General features: G+C 40.3%; 2 protein-coding genes across 5 annotated transcripts in view; one reads left to right on the top strand and one right to left on the bottom strand.

Moving 5' to 3' along the window:
* trip13 (thyroid hormone receptor interactor 13) overlaps positions 1-15,262 on the bottom strand; it is a 58,498-nt gene extending 43,236 nt beyond the window's left edge. Inside the window, exons 1-3 of the mRNA XM_059945788.1 lie at positions 15,194-15,262; positions 14,125-14,222; positions 12,250-12,415 (exon numbers count right to left, since the gene is read on the bottom strand). Of these exons, the coding sequence (XP_059801771.1) occupies positions 12,250-12,415; positions 14,125-14,213 (255 nt within the window). The 5' untranslated portion in view covers positions 14,214-14,222; positions 15,194-15,262. The remainder of the gene's footprint in view (positions 1-12,249; positions 12,416-14,124; positions 14,223-15,193) is intronic.
* A 215-nt stretch (positions 15,263-15,477) lies between these two features.
* The window catches only part of brd9 (bromodomain containing 9), a 72,120-nt gene continuing 65,725 nt past the window's right edge, over positions 15,478-21,872 (top strand). For all 4 annotated transcript variants that reach the window (XM_059945344.1, XM_059945343.1, XM_059945345.1 and 1 more), the window contains exon 1: positions 15,478-15,759. In XM_059945344.1, the coding sequence (XP_059801327.1) occupies positions 15,711-15,759 (49 nt within the window). In that variant the 5' untranslated portion in view covers positions 15,478-15,710. The remainder of the gene's footprint in view (positions 15,760-21,872) is intronic.

Raw genomic sequence — 21,872 nt, 5'->3', positions numbered from 1 at the left:
CCTCCCTCTTTTGCGCTAAATGGATTATACTAAATAACCGGGTTACATTATCTGCCGATTGTCTATTTTTGATAAATCCTGTTTGATCCATATGCACTAATTTTGGTAAGCATTTAGATAATCTATTAGATAAGATTTTTGCTATTATTTTATAATCAGTGTTTAATAAAGAAATAGGTCTATATGATGCTGGTTTTAAAAGGTCTCTATCTTTTTTTGGCAATACTATTAAAATAGCTGTTGAAAAAGATTCTGGAAGTTTATGCGTTCTTTCCGCTTGATATATTAACTCCATAAAAGGAGGAATTAATAAATCTTTAAACTTTTTATAAAATGCAGGTGGAAAACCATCTTCTCCTGGAGATTTATTACTTTGAAGTGATCCCAAAGCTTCCTCAACTTCCTTCAATGTAAAAGGTGTATCTAATCCCTTCTATTCTTCTGTATTTAATTTTGGAAGAGTTATTTCTGATAAAAATTCTTCTATCTTAACATCATCATTCTTTGATTCTGATTTATACAACTCAGAATAAAAATTCTTAAAAGCCTCATTAATTTCTAGAGGCTTATAAGTAATTTCATTCACTTTTGTTCAAATTGCATTTATTGCTTTGGAAATCTGATCTGTTTTTAACTGCCATGCAAGAACTTTATGTGATCTTTCACCTAGTTCATAATATCTCTGTTTAGTTCTCATAATTGCTTTTTCTGTTCGATATGTCTGGAGTGTATTATATTTTAACTTCTTATTAATAAGTTGTCTTCATTTTTCTTCTGTCATATTTCTTTGAGATTCTTTTTCTAATTTTATAATCTCTTTTTCCAATTGATCTATTTCTATCATATATTCCTTCTTAATTTTAGAAGTATAACTTATTATCTGGCCTCTCAAATATGCTTTCATTGCTTCCCACAACATAAATTTATCATCAACTGAATGTAAATTTGTATCTAAAAAGAACTGAATCTGCTTTTTCATAAAATCACAAAAATCTTGATGTTTTAGTAGAATTGAATTAAATCTCCATCTATAAATTGATTCCTCTTTATCTACCATTGTCATTGTCATTATTAAAGGAGAGTGATCAGACAATATTCTTGCTTTATATTCCACATTTTTCACTCTATCTTGAGTATTTGTTGATAATAGGAAAAAATCTATCCTTGAGTATGTTTTATGTCTATTTGAATAGAATGAATAATCCCCTTCTTTTGGATTGATTCTTCTCCATATATCAATCAAATTTAAATCTTTCATCAATAATAGAGTTAATTTTGCTACTTTTGATTTTGTAATAGCCTTTGTTGATCTATCTAAAACTGGATCTAAACAAAAATTAAAATCTCCACCTATTAATATTTTATCATGTGCGTTAGCCAAATTCAAAAAGACCTCCTGTATAAATTTTACATCATTTTCATTTGGTGCATAAATATTCATAAGAGTCCATAGTTCTGAAAAAATTTGACAACGTATAATTAAATATCTTCCTGCCGAATCAGTTAATACATTTTGTATTTTAATTGGTAAATTTTTATTAACCAAAATTGCAACTCCTCTCGCCTTTGAGTTAAATGAAGCTGCAATAACATTTCCAACCCAGTCTCTTTTTAATTTCTGATGTTCTATATCCGTTAAATGAGTTTCTTGTAAGAAAGCTATATCTATTTTCATTTTTTTAATATGTTAAAATTCTTTTTCTTTTTATTGGTCCATTAAGCCCATTAACATTAAAACTTAAAAAATTCAATAGATTAGTCATTATTTTTAATTGTTACTCCAATCTATAATAATATCTAATCTTTCAACTTTCATTGTATCCTGGGAAATCTTTTTAGAAGTCTCCATGTTGCTATGTGTGTCCCCACCAATCATCCAGGCAAAAGAATAGAAGAAAAATAGAAAATAAAGAAAAAAACAAAATACCCCCCTACTAATGTGAAAGAAAAAAAAACACAACATTACCCCCCTCTATTGTACGGGTCATGGCAATCGCCATGATTACACATGTGAATCCCATAGTAACCGATTCAAAGTTCCCCAGCCCCCCCCCAACATAAAAAGTATATATATATAAAAAAACATACTATTCTCAGTTATTATTTCTAAAATTTTACTTTTCTCCCTTATATCATCCTTAAATGTCCATCAGTTCCATTCGCTAACTCTGTCTTCATCTTTAACCATTACATTTAAAAGTCTCTACGTTTAATTAGCAAAGAGATGGGAGTTTTTGTGCGAACACCTCCGCTTCTCGATAATCAGAAAAAAATCTTTTTCCCTCCTCCAAAAAAATTATCAGTGTTGCTGGGTGACGCATTAAAAACTTATAACCTTTTTTCCATAAAACATTTTTAGCTGGATTGAATTCTTTCTTTCTCTTCAAAAGGTTATAACTTATATCAGGATAAAAAAGAACTGGTTTCTCTGCTATCATCAATGGAACTTTTCTTCTTTTAGCACCTTGGGCAGCTGCCTTCAAAATCTTTTCTTTATCCTGGTATCTTAAACATCTTATCAAAATTGATTGCGGATTTTGATCATCTTGAGATCTTGGTCTTAAGGCTCTGTGCACCCTTTCAATCTCAATTGAAGTTTCTTCTCCCATTTCCAATTTTTCAGGTATCCATTTTTGAAAAAAATTTATTGGGTCTTCTCCTTCGGTACCTTCTTTAAGTCCAACAATTTTAATATTGTTGCGTCTACTAAAATTTTCGAGCTTATCAATTTTTCCCACGAGTTGTTTTCTTTCTGATGTCCAGGCATCATTATCATCTTCCATCTTCTTCATTCTTCCATCCATTTCTTCCACTTTGACTTCCAAATCTGTAATTTTCTTTTCCATTTTTTCCTGTTTCTTTGTCATTTTATCAAACATAGCCTCCATTTTTGTTATTTTTTCTTTAATTACTTTTAATGCATTTAATTTTTCTAATTTATGCATTATTTGCCTCAAAGTCTTTTTTGTATTTTCAGAGGAACTTTCATCTCCATCTTCGTCTGATTTTTCCAGAGAGTCCGGCTCTCTCTCAGACTCACTTTCACTGTCGGTTTCAGTCGTTGCTGGGTTTTGTAGTTCTGGTTGCACTCGTTTGCGCATGCTCATTCCTTTATGCATGCGCAGTTCTCATTGATCCTTTCCTTTAGAAATGGCCGATGCTGCCGCGGTCTCCTTTTCTGTTTCACCGGTGGTGTGTTGTACCTGAGTCCGCGGTTCTTCGGTAGAAGTAGGCCTTGATTCTGTTCCAACTTGAGCGGTCTTCGCGGAAGTAGTTTTCTTCATCCTCTGTTTATGAGGCATAGCTTAAAACAATCCAGAGTAGTTTATGAGTAACCTTAAAAAAGTATTGATTGACTTTTCTTCACTTAAACATTAATTTATTAACTTTTTTACGGGAGGGCTGAGTTCCAGCGTCTCGATCCTACGTCATCACGTGACATCCCCCAGCAGTCTTCTTCATAAGAAACGGAATTTGTGAAGTGAAACACTTTGTAGTTATAGCAGAGACTGAGACACATGAGAACAGGCTGAAAAAACGGAGGCAATGAAAGCTGCGTTCGCACGCGCCCAACTGATCCGGCCCGCATGAAGCTGCATTTTGCCCAATCCGGCCCATGACCTAAAATGAGTTTGACACCCCTGATTTAAACATTCACCACATGTTTTTAATCGTATTGAAGGCAGCCCTAGAGGGTATGCCATTGGAAAGTACATTGTTACAGTATGTGGATGACCTGTTGATTTGCTCCCACAGCAAGGAACAGTGTGAGCAGGACACTATAATTGTTAGAGAAGCTAGCGCACGGAGGACATAAAGTATCCAAAAAGAAACTGCAATTTTGCACTCAACAAGTGGAATACTTAGGCAGGGTAATATCCAAGGGAGTGAAGGCAATAGCACCAGATCAGATTGAGGCAATAACTAAGGCCCCCAAACCCCAGACTGTAGGGCAGATGATGACGTTTTTGGGAATGGCAGGGTAAAGCTAAGATTGGATAGGAGAATATGCTGAGATTGTGGCACCTTTAAGAAAGATAATGAAAGAAGCAGGACATAAAAATTTGAAAAACGGCTTACAGTGGAATGGAGAGGCTGAGACAGCTTTCAATACTTTTAAGCAGGAATTGCAGTCAGCACCAGCATTAGCTTTGCCTGACTACGAGAAGGTTTTTCATTTGTATGTATCCAACCGACAAGAGGGTTATGGTACAGCAGTTCTAACACAAGAGACAGGCACAGGAAAAGCAAATTAGCCGATAGCATACTACAGTACGAGACTAGATGAGGTGGCTCAGGGGTATCCACCCTGTTATCAGGGATTGGCGGCGCTGTACTATGCATATGAAAAGGCATCATCTTTAACCCTGGGCTATCCCGTAACTCTGTACACACACCACAAAGTAGCAGAATTGCTGGAAAGAGGGAAATTGTGTTGACACCAGCCAGGATAGCAGCGTATCAGATGCTATTGACATTTCCAGATATAACTATACAGAGATGCACTACCAGTAATATAGCCGATTATGTCCCTTTAGACTATGAAGGAGAACCCCATGATTGTGTAGGGAAGACGATGGCATTTGCCAAATTAAGAGCAGATTTACGGTCAGAACCACTAGAGGATGCAGATAAAAAGGTTCTGTTCGTAGATGGCTCTTGTTATAGGGACTATGATGGAAATCATGCAGCGTTCTCAGTCGTGCAGCAGGATCAGTCGAGCTATAAGATTATTAGGATGGAATCCTGTCCCCAACCGTGTTCCGCCCAACTAGCGGAAATCAAAGCCCTGACAGCTGCGTGTGAAATGATGGAAGGTGAGAAAGTAGACATCTATACTGATTCGGCATATGCTCATGGAGTATGCCATTTGTTCAGGGCAGTGTAGAAGCAGAGAGGTTTTAAAAAAAGTAGCGGAGATCCCATACAACATTGTCAGCAAATTCTAGACTTAATAAAAGCCGTAATGAAACCTAAAGCATTGGCTATAGTAAAATGCCAGACACATAAAAAGGTAAACGATGTAATAACAAAGGGAAATCAAGCTGCGGACAAGGCAGCCAGCAAAGCGTCTGGGTGTACGTCAGCTGTCATTACCCCCCAGGTCATCCTAACTCCAGAACCTAACGTAGAGGACCTAATTGAAATACAAGGTAAGGCAACTTTGGCAGAACAGACAATGTGGAGAAAAAGGGGGGCCAACCAGAACCCGGAAGGCTTGTGGAGCACGGAAGACGGTTTGTTGGTAGCACCCACCCCTCTCCTGACGATTCTGATTTCAGAAGCGCATGGGATGGACCATTGTGCAAGGGGGGAAGTGATAAAGAAAATAAAGGATGGTTTTTGGTCACCTTATTTACAGGCTTCAGTGGACTTTTTCTTGTCACAGTGTGAGGTATGCGCACAGAATAATGTTGTAAAGGGAATTACAACCCCAATAGGCCACATTCCTGTACCTGAAGGACCATTTAAACATCTAGTGATCAATTACGTAGACATGATAAAGACAGTGCAAGGGAAAAGATACATGCTGGTAGTAATTGATCGATTTAGCAGATGGGTGGAGGCAGTACCTTCAAAAGATCAAGGGGCAAAGACAGTGGTAAAATTTCTGACAAATGAAGTGATTCCAAGGTTTGGAATACCTACAGAAGTTAGCTCAGACAATGGTTCAGCTTTTATCCAGAAAGTGGTCAAACTGGTACTACAGACGCTGAGGATAAAGCAAAGATTTGGATGTGTATACCACCCTCAGTCACAGGGCATGGTAGAGAGAATTAATGGAACCCTAAACGCCAAACTAAACAAAATTTGTGCAGACACTAAACTTAATTGGGTCGATGCTCTACCATTAGCATTGATGAGTTACCACATGCAAACTAATCGAATGACATGCTTGACACCGCATGAGATGCTCACTGGGAGGCCCATGCCAGTGCCCCAGTGGAGAGGGCCGTATAAGGGACCTAGTTTGGAACAATTGGAAATAGAATTGAAACAATACATGCAGCAGCTAACTATGATACATAGGTCTATTTATGCCCAGGAAAAACAGAAAGAGCCGGAGACCATACAAGGGGAAGGACCGATTAAAACAGGAGACCAGGTTTACGTGCAAGTTTTTCGGAGAAAGTGGAACGAGCCAAGAAGAGAAGGACCCTTTACGGTAACCAAGGCATCACCCACCGCAGTTCAGGTAGAAGGCCACTCCACCTGATACCATCTGAACCATTGCATGAGGGCAGTCCTGCAAGGGCAATCAGGTGAAGTGTCCAAGGTAAATGATGCGGAAGAGCAGCTAGCGGGAGTCAGACAGGGGGAACAAGAAGCTGACACTGCACCGCAGGAGTTTGATCAATTAGGATGGGAAATTTTTGATTCTGAGGACGGGCCTCAAGACCCTCAGGATGTGGTGGTCGATAGTAGGGCTTCTTCAGATAATGGAGATGAGCTGGGAATGACCAGTTGTGCCCCTGGGGACAAAGCACCCACATACTCCAGTGCAGACTTGGGAACCATTAGTGGGGCAGATATGGAATGGGACTAATAACCTGCAGAAAAGAAGTAAGAGGAGCACGACACTTACCTCCTCGCCATGGTTAAAGACACGTACTAATCAGTGGTATCAATGGGCAACTTACATGGCAGGAATGATGAAGAGACAGAATTGTTACCTGTGCTCAAGGGAAAGCCCCACTCAGCATGTAGTTCCCATGCCTTATAACTCCTCCACTTGCATGCAGTGGCGAAGAGAGCACAGGGAACAATGCGAACGACAAGTGTCCAGGTCCGGTTAGGGCTTGTTTCATGAGGATTTGCGTTAAAGCAGATCCCAGCTATCAAAACTGTCTGAACAATGCACCAATGTGCCCCTATTGCTGTATGCTATATCAGGCTTCCTCGCAGTTTGATCAAAGCAAGATTGCCTCTGAATGCAATTACAGCAGACCATGGGCTATAAATAAAAGAAGCCAGACACCTACACTGTAACAGCTTATAAAGGAGGACCATCTGAATTACGAGTGTTTCATGCGGGTGGGCACTCACCCGGTTGGCCACTTCCGAGGCAACTGCACTCAGACGTGGGATATAACCCCAGGTAAAAGACACTTGATGGGTTCCCCTCCTCCTGAGGGTGCAATGGACTCTCAGACTATCCCATTAGCAGAGCCTTGGTGGCTGTATGGACAGGAAGGAGGTCTGAGATCTACGCTCCCCCTCAGGTAGGAAGGAACATGTACGCATGTCATGCTGCTTCAGGAAATTATAATGTCCCCTGAAGTACAGTCCAATGCTAACTTCCCTGAGCAGCGGACTCTGCTACGGCAGAAGAGAAAATATGACCCGGACCCGACAATCCGGATTGACAGTATAGGGCAGCCGAGAGGTACACCTAACGAATTCAAGGCATGAAATGAGATTGCTGCAGGCTGGGAAGCTATCATACCTGTGTTAGGGGTAAGCAAAACTGTTGAATGGATAAACTATATATACTATAATCAGCAGAGATTCATCAACTACACTGATGATGCACTGGAGGCCTTAGGGCAACAGCTGGATGCAACTAGCAGGATGGCGTGGCAAAACAGACAGGTACTGGATTGGCTTTTGGCAGAAAAAGGGGGTGTGTGTGTAATGTTTGGAGAACAATGCTGCACTTTCATACCGAACAATACTAGCCCAGAAGGATCATTTACTAAAGCAATGAATAAATTAAAGAATCTGCGGACGGAGGTCAAACAGAATGCAGGATTTGAACATCAGTTTTTTGATTGGTTAGAAAGTAGACTCGGAGGATGGGGAGCATGGCTGACTAAAATAGCAATAACTGTCAGTATTGTATTGTTGAGCTGTGCGTTTGTGCTGTGCTGTTTTCTTCCTTGTCTCAAATCTCTTGTAGTGCGTGCTGCAACCAAACAATTTCCGATGCTCGTGGCAAATACTGAAGCAAGCTTAGTGGAGAAAGAAACACCGAAAATGTATCGTTACAGCCTACAACACCTGCAGGATGAACAAGAGCAAAACGACAGTGTGGGAGTAGATTGTAAGGGCTTATGAGTCATTTTCCCTGTCTCAGGTACAAAGGGTCAGGTTTTTGGCTCAGCGGCCCAGGGTAACAGGGAGAAAATACTTTGAGGTCTTGGCGCAGAAAATTATAGTTTTGGGAATAAATGCTTGAGCTTATTGGGGCTTTTGTGCACGGACTCTTAGTCTTCTTTCTCTGTGTCAAAGGGGGGATATATTGGAGTATAAAAATATTATGGAGTATAAAACTTGTATCATTTGCTGTGTAACCAAAGCTATGTAGTCAGTTTGCTATGCATGTACTCAATTTAGTAGAATGAAATCTTAGAATGGTGTGTTAATGAGAGGTAGCTAAAGAGCTAAAGAAATGTAGATTGGAACATTGCTCAGTTCTGAGTTTATTATTTGCTATGCAAGTACCCAATTTGGTAGGAGACTGAAGTCTTAAAAATGTAGAAGACACTGGTATGTTAATGAGAGGTAGCTAAGAGATGTAGATTAGAACATGATTAAGTCAGGAAGTAATAAGAATGTAAACTTGCTATTTGCTAGAGAATGAAATCTTGGAATGTAAAAGACAATGGTGTGTTAATGGAAGGTAGCTAAAGAGATGTAGATTAGAACTGTATGTGTGGTACCTGTGAAACTAGACCAATGACTGTCTCAGCTTTGATTTGCAAATTAAAATTTAACCCTTCTTGAAGTATCTTCTGCGTCTCCTAGTCATTTGTGAGGCACGAAAAACCACTACACATACAGAGACGTTTCTGTATCTGCAGCTGCATGGTAAAGATTGAACAGATGTTTCCCGGGGTGGGTGAGTCCATCACAGTTTTGCAAGCCTGCCACAGATATTTGAGAGTTGTAGATGGCTTTCATAACTGGTAGTCGTGACCCAATGACATTAGGTGCAGTCCTGATCATTCATTGAAGTGCTTTTGGTTGATCTTGTTGCAGCTAATGAACCAGAATGACATGCAGTAGGTCAGTATGCTCTCACTTACACATTGAGAAAGGTTTAACAGCAGGTTTTGGGGCAGATTTGCTCTCTTTAAACTCCAAAGATACTATAGGCACTGCTGAGCCTTTCTTTCTCAAGGCGGTGTTGGTGGTCCTCTGTGATGTTGTATGCCGCAGCGTTGCTGCAACTGTAAGCAATATCCTGAGCCCTGAACAGGTGCTGGACAATGTTGTTCATCCATGGCTTCTGAATTGTGAATACACGGATGTTTTTATTGCTGGCGACATTGCCTGAACAGTATCTGAGATAGTACATGACTGTAGCGATATATTCCCCCATGTCAATTTCCAAATCATGCATTGCTTCGCATGCAAACAAGTTCCAGCTGCTGCAGTTGAAGCTGTCCTAAAGTCGTGAAGCTCCCTTAGACCTTATGCAACTGACTTAGTAATTGGTTTTAACTTGCTTATAACTGGCCTTTAGGCCCGAATTAGAAATAAAAGACAGGTGGTCAAACAAACCCAGATGAGGGCACAGATAAGCCCTGTATGCACCTGCAATATTTGTGTAAACCTGCTCCAATGTATCGTTGTCTCTTGTGGTGCATTTCATAGTCCAGCAAAATTTAGGGAATATTGTCTTAAAGTTGGCTGAGTTGAAATCACCTGCTACGATGAAGGTGCTGTCAGGGTGGACAGTTGCTTATTAATAACATCACACACTTGTGTTAATGCTAACTTTATCGGTGGCTTGAGGTGGAATGAAGACCACCGTGAAGTGAACAACTGTGATTCCTCTTGTCAGATGGAGAGGCCTGCACCTCAGCATGAGATATTCCAGGTTGGGACAGCAGTGACCATCAACAATGAGACACAGTTCATACACCAGTCATTGTTAACATGAATGCATCAGCCACCGCATGATTTCTTATCAGAATTTCATGTTCTGTTGCTCCAATAGGCCATGCAGCCTGATAGTTCAATAACTGTGTTGGACGCTTTATGATCCAGCCAGATTTCAGTGAAGATCATTACATAGGAGTCGAATAAATTCCTTTGTGTGATAAGTCTCAGTCAGATTTCATCCATTTTATAAGCGATCGATCAACTGTTTACAGTGAAGACAAATGGAAGCGGGGGCTTGATAAGTGTAGCTTTTAGTCTAGCCTAGCATGGATCCCAGCTCACTTATCACCTTCAGCTTCCTCTTGTTGCATCGTCTGTAATGCCTCCCAGTTAGGGCTGGTGACAATCCTCAGTATTACAGCAATCTCTGATGGTATGCGTTCAGAGAGTGAGCTGAGAGTTTTTACTACTTTTAATACATCTCATATTAGTATTCAGAAGGCCCTGTTGGCTGTATGGTAGAACAAATGCCTGATTTGGAGTTTGAAGCTGCTGGAAATACGCACGTTGCCATCTATGTTTGGAGATGACGAGGAACATCTCCAAAATCTGAAAACAGTGTTAAAAAGGTTAGAAGCTTATAGTCTCAGAGCAAGCATCACTCACTGTGGTCACAACACTGACACACAAGTGTGCTGTGAAAATTCTAGTGGTGGATGTCCCAAAGCCAAAGGACATGTCATATTTGCAGTCCTTTTCAGGGTTTGTCGATTACTTAAATGGACAAAGCAATGCGAGGTGCCTTTCAAAAAAGTAGAGGAAATGGTGACATTAGACACTGTACTCACATATTGCGATCCACACCATCCACTAAACTTGCCTGTGATGCCTCACTTTATGGTTCAGGTGCAGTCATGTCACATGTTACGAGTGATGATAGTGAACACCCCATAGCCTTTGTATCATGTTCCCTTATCACTACAGAGAAAAATTATGCACAGATTGACAGAGAGGCCTTGAGTCTGGTTTGGGGTGTAAAACCAGATTAATTGTATGGGAGAGAGTTTACCCTCATTACTGATCATTAGCCACCAGTGTCCATTTTCAACAGAAGGGTGTTCCATTAAAAGTAGCAGCATAAATGCAGAGATGGGCTCTGTTTCTTGGAGGACACAATTACAAGATGGAATTCAAGATGATGACTAATCATGGAAATGCTGACGGATTGTCCCATTTACCTTTGGAAAAGGAAATACCAGGGAAATACACAAAAGGTGACACTCTTGATATATTCTCCCTTATGCAAATCAAAAATCTCCTTATTATTTGTTCAAATAATTCATTATGGGTTATACGTAATAGAACATGAAAGTGTACGTCATTGCACTGCCACGTCATACATGCATCTCAGTAAAGTAAAACTAAGAACATACACAAGTTATTGCAGCTCCATGTTTTTCTTACATTTCTGGAATTATCAAAACATAAGATTCACTGTAAACAGATGAAGCATGACATACATACTGTATTGTTGTTCTGCAAGATATGTTTTTGCAAATATACAAGCTAGAAAGCTGTAACAACACAATGTCTAATGCAGAGAATGTTCTTTTTAAAAGGGGTAGCATGTCTTCCTTTTAATAAACAATACTTAAAAATGTCGTTGATACCCACATTAATGTATCTGTCTCAACAAAACTTCCCTCCAAAGTGGAATGAGAACAAATTTTGATACAACCTTAATCCTGCCCTTGAACCATCTTAAGACAATTTCACAAAAGAACTTTACCAGTACCAAGTGCAACATGTCTCACAAAAGGCATTTCTGGAAATAAGCATTTGTTCTAAGTATTCAAAGATTAAAGATTATCTTCAGTTGTCACACATACATCAAATGTTTTGCTTGAATGTTCAGGTATAAATACAAATGAATGACTGTAAAAGACCATCCACTAACATTGAAAAGTTATGGCCAAGATGCCTCCTTTTGAATATCAAATTAGCAATAAAATCCAGGAAAATCCAATTTTCTAGGCAGCTTCTCAAACTGCAATTAAAACACCACAAAGTTCAATCATTGCAGCTCTACCTGTTCAAGAGATCTATGAAATATTGTATCTTTCTAATCTAATCATACTTCCAGTATCCCAGTAACACACTGTCCATAAATATGCACCCCGATTCAAAGGTGACACAATAATTGTTTACAAAACTAGCAATGCATATAATGAACAAAAATAGAAGTAACCAAAGAAATAAAAATGATTATTAAAGAGCAAGTTTCCTTTCCCTCCATGCTTGCTGGTTAGTAAAGAGAAGCCCTTCTAGAATATTAAGCATATCACATGTAGTAAAAAAAATTCAATTTTACAAAAAATTCCATTAGGATTTTTACAGTATCTTACTGTTTTGCCTTACCTGTTTTTCCTTAACTGTAAGGTCTGTGTCCACAATGCTCACAGAATTTACATTCCTTGCCAGAAATTCATCATCAAATTGCATCCATACGTAATCTCCAAACACGACTTGATGCCTACTTAGTAACTGCAGTACACTCAAACGCACATCTTCATGCTTCACAGTACTATAATAGAAACCATGTAAAAATAATCACCTGCATTTACTACATATACTTTTATTAGACAAGATATTTAGCTTGTTTCTCTTGCTAAATTAAAATGGACTTTATCATAGCACATTGACACAACACTTGATCAAATGGCACCTTGATGTTAAAGGCAGTCACTTTCAAGTTCACTTCTCTGATGTAATGCTTGAAACAAAACTGTGATGAGAGCTCGTAAAACCCAAAACAGAAATTAATGATTATTGATAAACAATGCTGCTTGGTGGCACTTTTAAAAACATGAGAAATCACCTTCCTGATGACTGAGAAGCAATTAGCTGGATTGGATTTGTCCTGCTTTTTTTGCAAACAGGAGTTTCTTGGGCAATATTCTACATGGTCAGGTAGGTGGTAAAGTTATAATTGTATCCTAAAGCTTGACTAGAGGTGTGGTTTGTTGTGCAACTCAAGTCTTATAAATGACACTTTAGATTGTGTCTCTTCGCATTGCTCTTCTCTCTTAACTGTTCACTGATATCAGGTGCTGTGGCTTAGCTGAAAACCAGTTTCTGTTTGGAGATGCATCATCCATAGAACACTTCTTGTTAAATGCAGTTTCTACTGATTGTAGAGTCAACACAGAAACTGGCTCTTTGGACCAACCGGTCCACGTTGACTAGTCACTAGTCCTCCTCACTGCTAGTACCAGTAACCTACATTCAACCCATTATCCTCCATGACATTTCCCTGCTTATACCAATCCAAATGCTTCTTAAATGTTACAATTGTACTCACCTTAACCAGTTCCTCTGGCAGCTCATTTCAGATAATCATTACCCTCTGCATAAAGTTACCTCTCAGATTTTTTAAAAATTTCTCCCCTCTTATCTTATACCTGTGTTCTCTAGTTTTGGACTCCCCTACCAGAGGAAAAGACTATGACTGTTACTTTATCCATATCCCCTATTGATTTTATAACCGACCTCTCAATCTTCTGATGCTTCAAAGAATAAAGATCCAGTGTAACCAACCCCCCCCCCTCCAAAGGAACGTACGCCCTCAAGCCCAGATAGCATCCTTGCTCATCTCTTCTGCACTCTTTGCAGCTTGACATCTTTCTTATAACAGGGTGTCCAAATCCGTACATAACTCTCTAAACATGGTCTCACCATTAACTTGGATAACTGCAATATAATGTCCCTGCTCCTCAATTTGATGGCCTGACTGAAGGCCAGCCTGTTAAATGCCCCCCTCACCATCCTGACTGCTGGTGCAGCTGCTTTCAGCAAAGCGTGTACTTGTACTCCCAACTGTCACCTGAATAAGGCTCAAGTTCTCTCTATGGGGAAAAGGTTGGATATGGATCCCAAAAGGGCAGCCAAAACATTGGCAGGACAGGCTGAAGTGCAAATTGCTTTGCTGTATATTCTTCCCATTTTCCTCTAAAATTTTAAACTCAGTATTCCTTTACATTCTGTAACATGGCCGAGATATTCAACACCCGCAGATTTGAAGGCCCAGGTTCACTCTGATTTGAATTAGTGCTCTATCGACTTCTGTATCATGTTTAAGTACATTTTTACTTTCCCTGCTTCACTTTTCTATCCTATTACATCATGAGAAATAGGGTAAGAATTGCACTTAGTGATAGAAGCAATTGAGCCTCATCACCAGAATTGTTTAAGCTCAAAATTACTCATTTTACTTTGCAAAATAAAATGACTTACCTGTTCTGTTTAACACAGACTTCCACATGTATTTGCATTGATTCAAATGATGGTAGAGCCTGCTTTAATTCTCCAGCTGCTGAATCCATTTGCAGTTACTAAAATATATATTTTTTTAAAGTTATTCAATCAACCGACAAAAACATACTCCCAGATTCAATTTCAGCATTTCAAAAACAAGCCATTCATTCAGAAAAATCTGTTACGACCTAAATATGCACAATTAACTGACCATTTTAAAGCAAAGATGTAGTTTTCTCACAATTGCACAAGCCTGCTCTCAAAGTATTGCATATAGTCTTTATTTCTTTATTTAAAGCAGGACAGAGAAACTTATCGACTAGGTTGGGACTAAGCTCCTTTGGTACTGAAAATGACAGGTGATTTAAACATATTAGATTCTAAAAGTGCCTGACCAGATAAGTAACCTTCCTTTAAAGAATTTGCAAACCAGTAAAATACAGAAAATGTTACAAATATTCAGGCTCTTGAACTAGTAGGGATCACCTCACTCGCCCCATCACTGAACTGTTCCCACAACTTATGGACTCACATTCCTGAGCAAATCATCTTATGTTTTCGTAATTTATTTATTATTTTCCTCTTTTGCATTTGCACCGCTTGTTGTCTTTTGTTCATTGATTGCTTGTCCATCCTATTGAGTTCGGCCTTTCATATTATATTTCTTGGATTAACTGAGTTTTCCACAAGAAAACGGGTGTATATAGTGACATATTATACTTCGATATTAAATTTACTTCCATCAACTCAATTAAAAAAACAATTATTACAAATCATCATGATTTTTCGTCAAAGTGCTTTAGTGATTTTATCTGAGTAAGAAACATCAGCTAAGTAACCTGGAAAAGTCTCCTCACCCTTGTCCAGGACCTGTGGATGTATTAGATTGGACTCGCAGGTTAACCGTGAAACCAGTTGCGCCGGCCTAGATTTTGCCTCAAGCTTCGGGAACAAGACAAACTCGCAACTCCCTGATTCGAGGTAACTTGCAGAAAGGTCTGTTCCACTCACCCCACCATTAACACCCCCTCAGTCACTGCCTACTCACACTCGATTGCCAGACTGCTCTTCACTCAGAGCGATTCCTTTCTTCACCAAGTCAAATCCGCCGCCACCGGCTCGGCAGAATCGCGCTCGACGTCAAGCAGGCGGAGCAAGGTAAAGGAGGAGGGGTCGCAACCCAGTGCTTTCTTTCCATTGGTTAGGAAAATGTGGATCAAATAATACTGTGATGTTATTGGTTTTGCTCTACATCAATTATCACCGGACCGTCTTCCTTTCCCTCCTCAATTCTGGATTGGGCAATGGCTCTAGGTTTGCAGTCTGATTGGTCCCCTTGGCTGATGGTCAGGTAGAGGCGGGTCTTCTGCATAGTTGGAGGAAAGGGCAATGTGATTCCAAAGTACCGGCAGATGCAAGATCTGTGAATTATTTTGTTTAATTTTCGTACTGGGATTGGGTAGATCGGAGAGAAGACCCGCGCGTTTGACTCAGCTCCCCGGCCTGGTGCCGTTGGGTCGATCGGGCGCCAGGCCTTGTGCGCCTGCGCGACGCCAGGGCCGGACATGGGGAAGAAACACAAGAAGCTGAAGTGCGAGTGGCGCTCGTACGACGGTGAGTGAGGCCGGCTTTCTCGGCCCGTCCTGCTGCGACGTGATGAGATCCCTCCCGAGAAAGCTTGGGAGGGTCAGCGTCCCGTCAAAACACTTCCTTGGGATGAGCTGGCCCGGAGGTTGGGGAGCGGGGTGGGGGGAAGGGCTCCTGTTTACTGAACTCGGAGCTTAGTGGACACTCGGCATCTCTGAAGGAGCCTGCACCAGCTGAGCAGACCAGGGCAAATCTCCGCCTGCTCGTTTATGCAGGATCATTTGCTTATTTATTTTGCTTCAATTGCTTAAGCCTAATAGTTGTTAATCCGTATACACTAAGAAGCATATTTTCAGCGCGGGAAAGAGCCTTTCCACACCTTCCCCAACCAGGAGCCTTTTATCACCCCTCTTTCCCTCTCACCCCATCGTCGTAACCTTCTCTGTTACGTACTGGGTCAGTTTCCCCGTTAAAATCATACATAACATTATCCCCAATCAATCATTGTTGCAGAGCGTTAGAAGGTTTCTCCTAAATTTATAGAATCACCTAACAAGTCAAGGCACAAAAAGGACCATTATGCCCGTTCACACTAACAGAACTTTAGTCCGCTTTAATTTCTAGTTTTTTTTAAAAAAATCAATTTGGGAACCTATCTATTTTATCAATAATAACTCTACGAGAGCGTCGTACAGAACAGAAAAGGCCCTTCAGCTTAGTCTATACCAACTGTGTTGCCAGTAAACTAGTCCCATCTGCCCTCATTTAGCTCACAATCTGGAAACCTCCCCTATCCATCTACTAGATTGCTTTTAAATGTTGCTAATGTGCCCTCTTCAACCGCTACTTTTAGCAGCTCGTTCCAGATACTACTACCTCTGTGTGAAGAAGCCGGTCCTGATGTTTCTCAATCACCTCTAATCTTAAAACTATGTTCTCTAATTTTCAATTCCCCTGTCCTGGAAAAATAATTGCTTGTGATCTTATCTATCTCTATCAGGACATGCCGTAATCTTTTATGTTCCGAAAACAAGGTTCTAGTCTATGCAACCTCACTTTGTAACTCAAACCCCCAAATCCATGTGATATCCTGGTAAACCTTTTACTGCATAGAGTAATATAGGATGGAAGTACAGTCAGCCCTCCTTATCCGCGAGTTCTGCATGTGTGAATTCAACCAACCTTGAATCGAGAAAACCTGGAAGTGCTGTTCCAGCACTCGTTGCTTGAGCATTGTTGCCTCGCATCTCATTCGTTTGCTACTTTAGTCCTGTGTAAAAATGGCTCCAAAAAAGCAATTAGGTGGTCAAAGCAATTTCTCAAAGGCTAAGAGGGAGCGTAAAGTGCTATCTCTCACCGAGAAAGTAGAAATATTAGGTCTTTTGAAAAGTGGAACGTCGCTTTCCGAAGTGGGCAGTAAGGTCAGTAAGCATGAATCGAGCATTCACACAATAAAGCAGAAAGGAGCTGAAATTCATGGAAGTGTTAGTGCTGCCCCTACAACGGCAAAAATGGTCTCTCTGGTTCATGATAAAGTGCTTGCGAAGAGTGAGAAAGCATTAAGTGTGTGGCTAGAGGACATGAAATTATACATGCTCTTAGTCTTTATGAGCACTACTGTGACGGGGTTGATCTGAGCGAGTGAAAAGAGTTTAAGGCTAGTAAGGGATGCTGGCTGGCTATGTAAAGTGCTACAGCCTCAAGAACTTAAAGATCACGGGAGAATCAGCAGTGAGGAACTCATAGAAGACAAAGGCTAAGTTTCAGAGCAAGTCTTCAATTGTGATGAAACGGGCTTGTTCTGGAAGAACATGCCCAATCGTACCTACGTCCATAAGAGTGCCCAGCAGGCCCCAGGGTTCAAGGACTGGAAAGATTGCCTTACTCTGGTGCTGTGTGGCAACACAGCTGGTCACATGATCAAGCCAGGACTCATCTACTGAGCATACAATCTCCAGGCCCTTAAGAACAAAAACAAAAATTGCCTACCCATGTTCTGGCAACACAACAAGAAGGCTTGGGTGACGGTGATCCTGTTCTTGGAACATTTCCACCCAGTGCTTCATTCCTGAAGTGAAGAAATATCTCGAAGAGAAGGGGCTGCCATTCAAGGCCCTCATAATTGACAATGCTCCCAGCCAGCCCCAGTCTCTCTCTTCGCCAACAATAACGTGGAAGTGATGTTCCTGCCTCCTAACACTACGTCACTGCTGCAGACACTTGATTAAGGCATCATCAATTGCATTAAGGCGCCTCACCTTCGGGAGGATTCGTGCTGCCCTTGATGCTACCCCTGACTGCAGCATTATGGATTTATGGAAGAAATTCACAATTGCAGAGGCTTAGATTCCGTAAAGCCTGAGGCAGTCAATGATTTCAGGGGCTTCCCCACTAGTGATGCAGAAGTCAGGGTTTTCTTGAATGTTGCATGGTAGGTTGGCAGGGAAGGCTTCTCTGACATGATCGAGGACAACGTCAAGGAACACAGAAGAGCATAGAGAAACCCTTACCAACAAGGAACTCGAAGGTCTGAAATCCTCTACAGAAGATGATGATGAAGATTTAGAGGAGGCAGAGCCATCAATTTGGACACTTGAAAAATTTGCAGCAGTTTTTCAGCAGGCGCAAGTGTTAAAGGATGTGATCCTCGACTACGATCCTTCGATGGAATGAAGCTTCTGTGTCACCCAAGGGATAACAACATGCCTACAACCACTGCAAGATTTGTTTGACGATGCAAGGAAAAAGAGACAGCTTCCTATAACAATGTTTCTAACTAAAGCATCTGCAATTCTGAAGTCTCAACGTACAACACTTGAAGATCCTCAGCCCTCAAGCTCCACAGTTCCTGACCTTTAGTGTTATTGAGCCTCCTCCAAAGCGTCCTTATTCCCTAAACAAGACAGTGTAACAACTACTGTACAGGTATTACAAGTTTTACTTGTTGTTTGATCATTGTTCGCCTCACGTCTCGTTCGTTTGCTGCTTGTGTTGTGACCGAGAGGAATATGTAGTTTTTTCTTGTCAATATTCCCTAAACATTACAGTATAACAACTATTTACATAGCATTTCCATTGTATTAGGTGTTATAAGTTCTGTAATCTAGAGATGAGAAGTTTTACTCATCATTTGATCATTGTTCGCCTTGCGTCTCGTTTGTTGGCTGCTTGTGTTGTGAGCGAGAGGAACATGTACAGATTCTTGTTCATATTCCCTAAAAAATACAGTATAACAACTATTTACATTGTATTAGGTATTGTAAGTAATCTAGAGATGATTTAAAGTATACGGGAGGATGTGTGTAGGTTATATGCAAATACTAAGCCATTTTATATAAGGGACTTGAGCATCCGCGTTTTTTGGATCCACGGGAGCTCCCGGAACCAATCCCTCATGGATAAGGAGGGCCGACTGTACTCAGCACCTTGATGCTGCTTTTCCGTTTAATAAAATCATGGCGGCTGATCTCACTTTTCTGCATTAATCCCATATCTCTGGATTTCTTCATTAAGGAAATCTTATCTGTTTGACCAGAATATACTCAGTGAATGAGTATTCTAGTCAAAATAAATCCAAAAAGGTTGCAATCCTTGCTTACTTTGTGCCATCAGGAAGAACTACAGTGTACAATGGAAGATAAAAATTAAGTGAAATAGTGAAGGTTACATGTGGGTTCTTGAGGGTTTTGATGAGACTATACCTGGAACAGTCTATATTCTTGTTCTCCTTAACTAATAAGACCTATTGTTGCTGTTGAGAGAGGGCAGCAAAACTGATTCCTTGAATGGTGGATTTGTCTAGGCCTCTATTTAGAATTCAGTGTAACCCCCTGGGTCACCTCAGGCTCGCTCAGCTCGTTCTCATCTAGGGGGAGCAGCCTTCGGCCCCGCCAAACTGGGTAATCAGCTGGTGTGGATGCTGTGTGATGTCCCCGCCTCGCCCAAAAACAGACAGTACACCATATGCGATTAAATGAGTACAATTTATAAAGGTTACTATAACTAAGTGATTAATAATGATACAGTATATATGAAGAAAAAACTAAAGAAAAGGCGCCAAACTTATCAAAGTCCAAACCACTTAGTGCACAACCGTTGGAGCTAAATTACTGAAGTCTTCTGGCCACCATTCAATCCCCTCCGAACTCCTCGACTAGCAGCTCAGGACCCTCCGAAGTGGTCAACCAAGCACATCTAGCTTCATCCCCCCTCCTCGGAGTACCTCCTGGCCTCGGACCCCCGCTTGGGGTCCGTTCCTCGCCCAGCTTACAGCATTGCGTCCTCTCTCTCAACCCCCTCGCGCCGATCTGCCCAAAAGCTTACAGACTCAGAAGAACAACATTAATCCCCATTTGGTTTACAAAGGAATACAATTCTCGTTATCAGTAAATTTTAACCCAAACAAGCTTCCAGCACTCTCTCGCAACAAAGAAGCATTCCTGCTTTTAACTAAACAAAAAAGCCCTTTTTATTACATATACAGTAACAAAGAAAAAAAAGAAGAAACCCCCTTTACATCAGGAAAATAAAATTTGAGCTGACTGAAAAGTACTAAGTTCTGAGAGGGTTTGCAGCTATATTTCATTAGGATTTTGAGAAGATTTGGTTTGTCACCTGAAGCAGTCAAAAACTTACACAGATGTATCGGTGGCTGGTTTGGGGGAGGGGTTGCTACTGCATAGGATAGAAGTAAGTTGTAAAGTTAGTCAGTTCCATCATGAGTATGAGCCTCTGTAGTATCCAAGACATCTTCAAGGAGCTGTGTCTCAGGAAGGCTGCGTTCGTTATTAAGAACTACTACTACCCAGAACATGCGTTCTTTTCATTGTTACCATCAGGGAAGAGGTACAGAAGCCTGAAGACACACTCTCCATGATTCAGTAATAGCTTCTTCCCCTCTGCCATCTAATTTCTAAGTGGACATTGAACCCATGAACACTACCTCACTAGTTTTATTTCTTTCTGCTTCTACTTATTTCTACCTTTATTTATTTCTGTTTTTTGCACTATTTGTTTTAACTAATATACGTGCACTTACTATAATTCAGGTTTTTTTTCTATATCATTCATTGTACTGCTGCTGCAAAGTTAACAATTTTCGAGTGGTGGGGGGCCCGGGGAAAAAAAAAGAAAAAAAGAAGGAAAAAAAAACAATTTTCATGACATATGCCGGTGATACGGAGCCTGACTGATTCTGACAAGAGGTGGATTTAGAAAAGGTGTTTCTTTTTGCTAAGGATTCTAGTACTAGTGTTCGCTGTCCCAAAATAACTGGGTCATTTCAGATTGAAATGTGGAGAAAATCCTTCATGGAAAGAGTAGTAAGTCTTTAGAATTCTCTAACTTATGGTGGACCAGTCAGTGATTTCATTCAATACTGAGATCACAAGGTTTAGACATCAGAGGAATCAAATGGGAATAGGGTGGGAAAATAGTATTTAAGTAAAAGATTGGCCACAATTCTTTTGAATGGCTGAGCAGGTATAAGGGAGCAAATGACTTGGTCCAGTTCTTGTTTCCTGAGTTGATATGCTCTCTTGCTGTCATTTAGAGGTGACCTAAGTTTGTCATTGCTGATTCCACCCTCTTATCTTTTCAAGTTCCATTGGAACTTTTGTATTTTAATCTTCTATGTTTGCTTTCATATTCATTTGTTGTGCCTTTGGTGATTTGTATTCAGCAGAAGCAAGTCCCTGTGAACACTAGTGCTTTGCAGATACTTAACGTCAACAAAAATTATACTTAATTTTTTTTGCTGTCCAATTTTATAGTGATTGCCCTTCATCTTCAATTCCATCCATATTCACTACTAGATTCATTGCTCACTGTCTTGTAATTGAGGTCAGTGTCTTAAAAATCTTTGTTTCAATTTAGTTTTAGGTTAATTTGATTGTAAAATCAGTAATAAAAATATTGTGGTAACATGAGATGTGCCATAAAAACTCACGTAAACACTAGTAAACACCTTTGAAGTTTTAGAGCTGACATACCTTGAAATCTGCTGTGTACTGAAAGCAGTTTCAGAGCAGCATTGACACTACAATTTGAGAGAAATACTGGGATAACATGAAAGCTTGCCAGCCTAGACAAATATTAAAATGGAAAGGATCATAATCAGGTTTAATATCACTGTCATCTGT

This window comes from Hypanus sabinus, chromosome 20, assembly GCF_030144855.1.
Source record: "Hypanus sabinus isolate sHypSab1 chromosome 20, sHypSab1.hap1, whole genome shotgun sequence".
Taxonomy (NCBI): Eukaryota; Metazoa; Chordata; class Chondrichthyes; order Myliobatiformes; family Dasyatidae; genus Hypanus; species Hypanus sabinus.
This window is presented reverse-complemented; position numbering and strand designations above follow the sequence as displayed.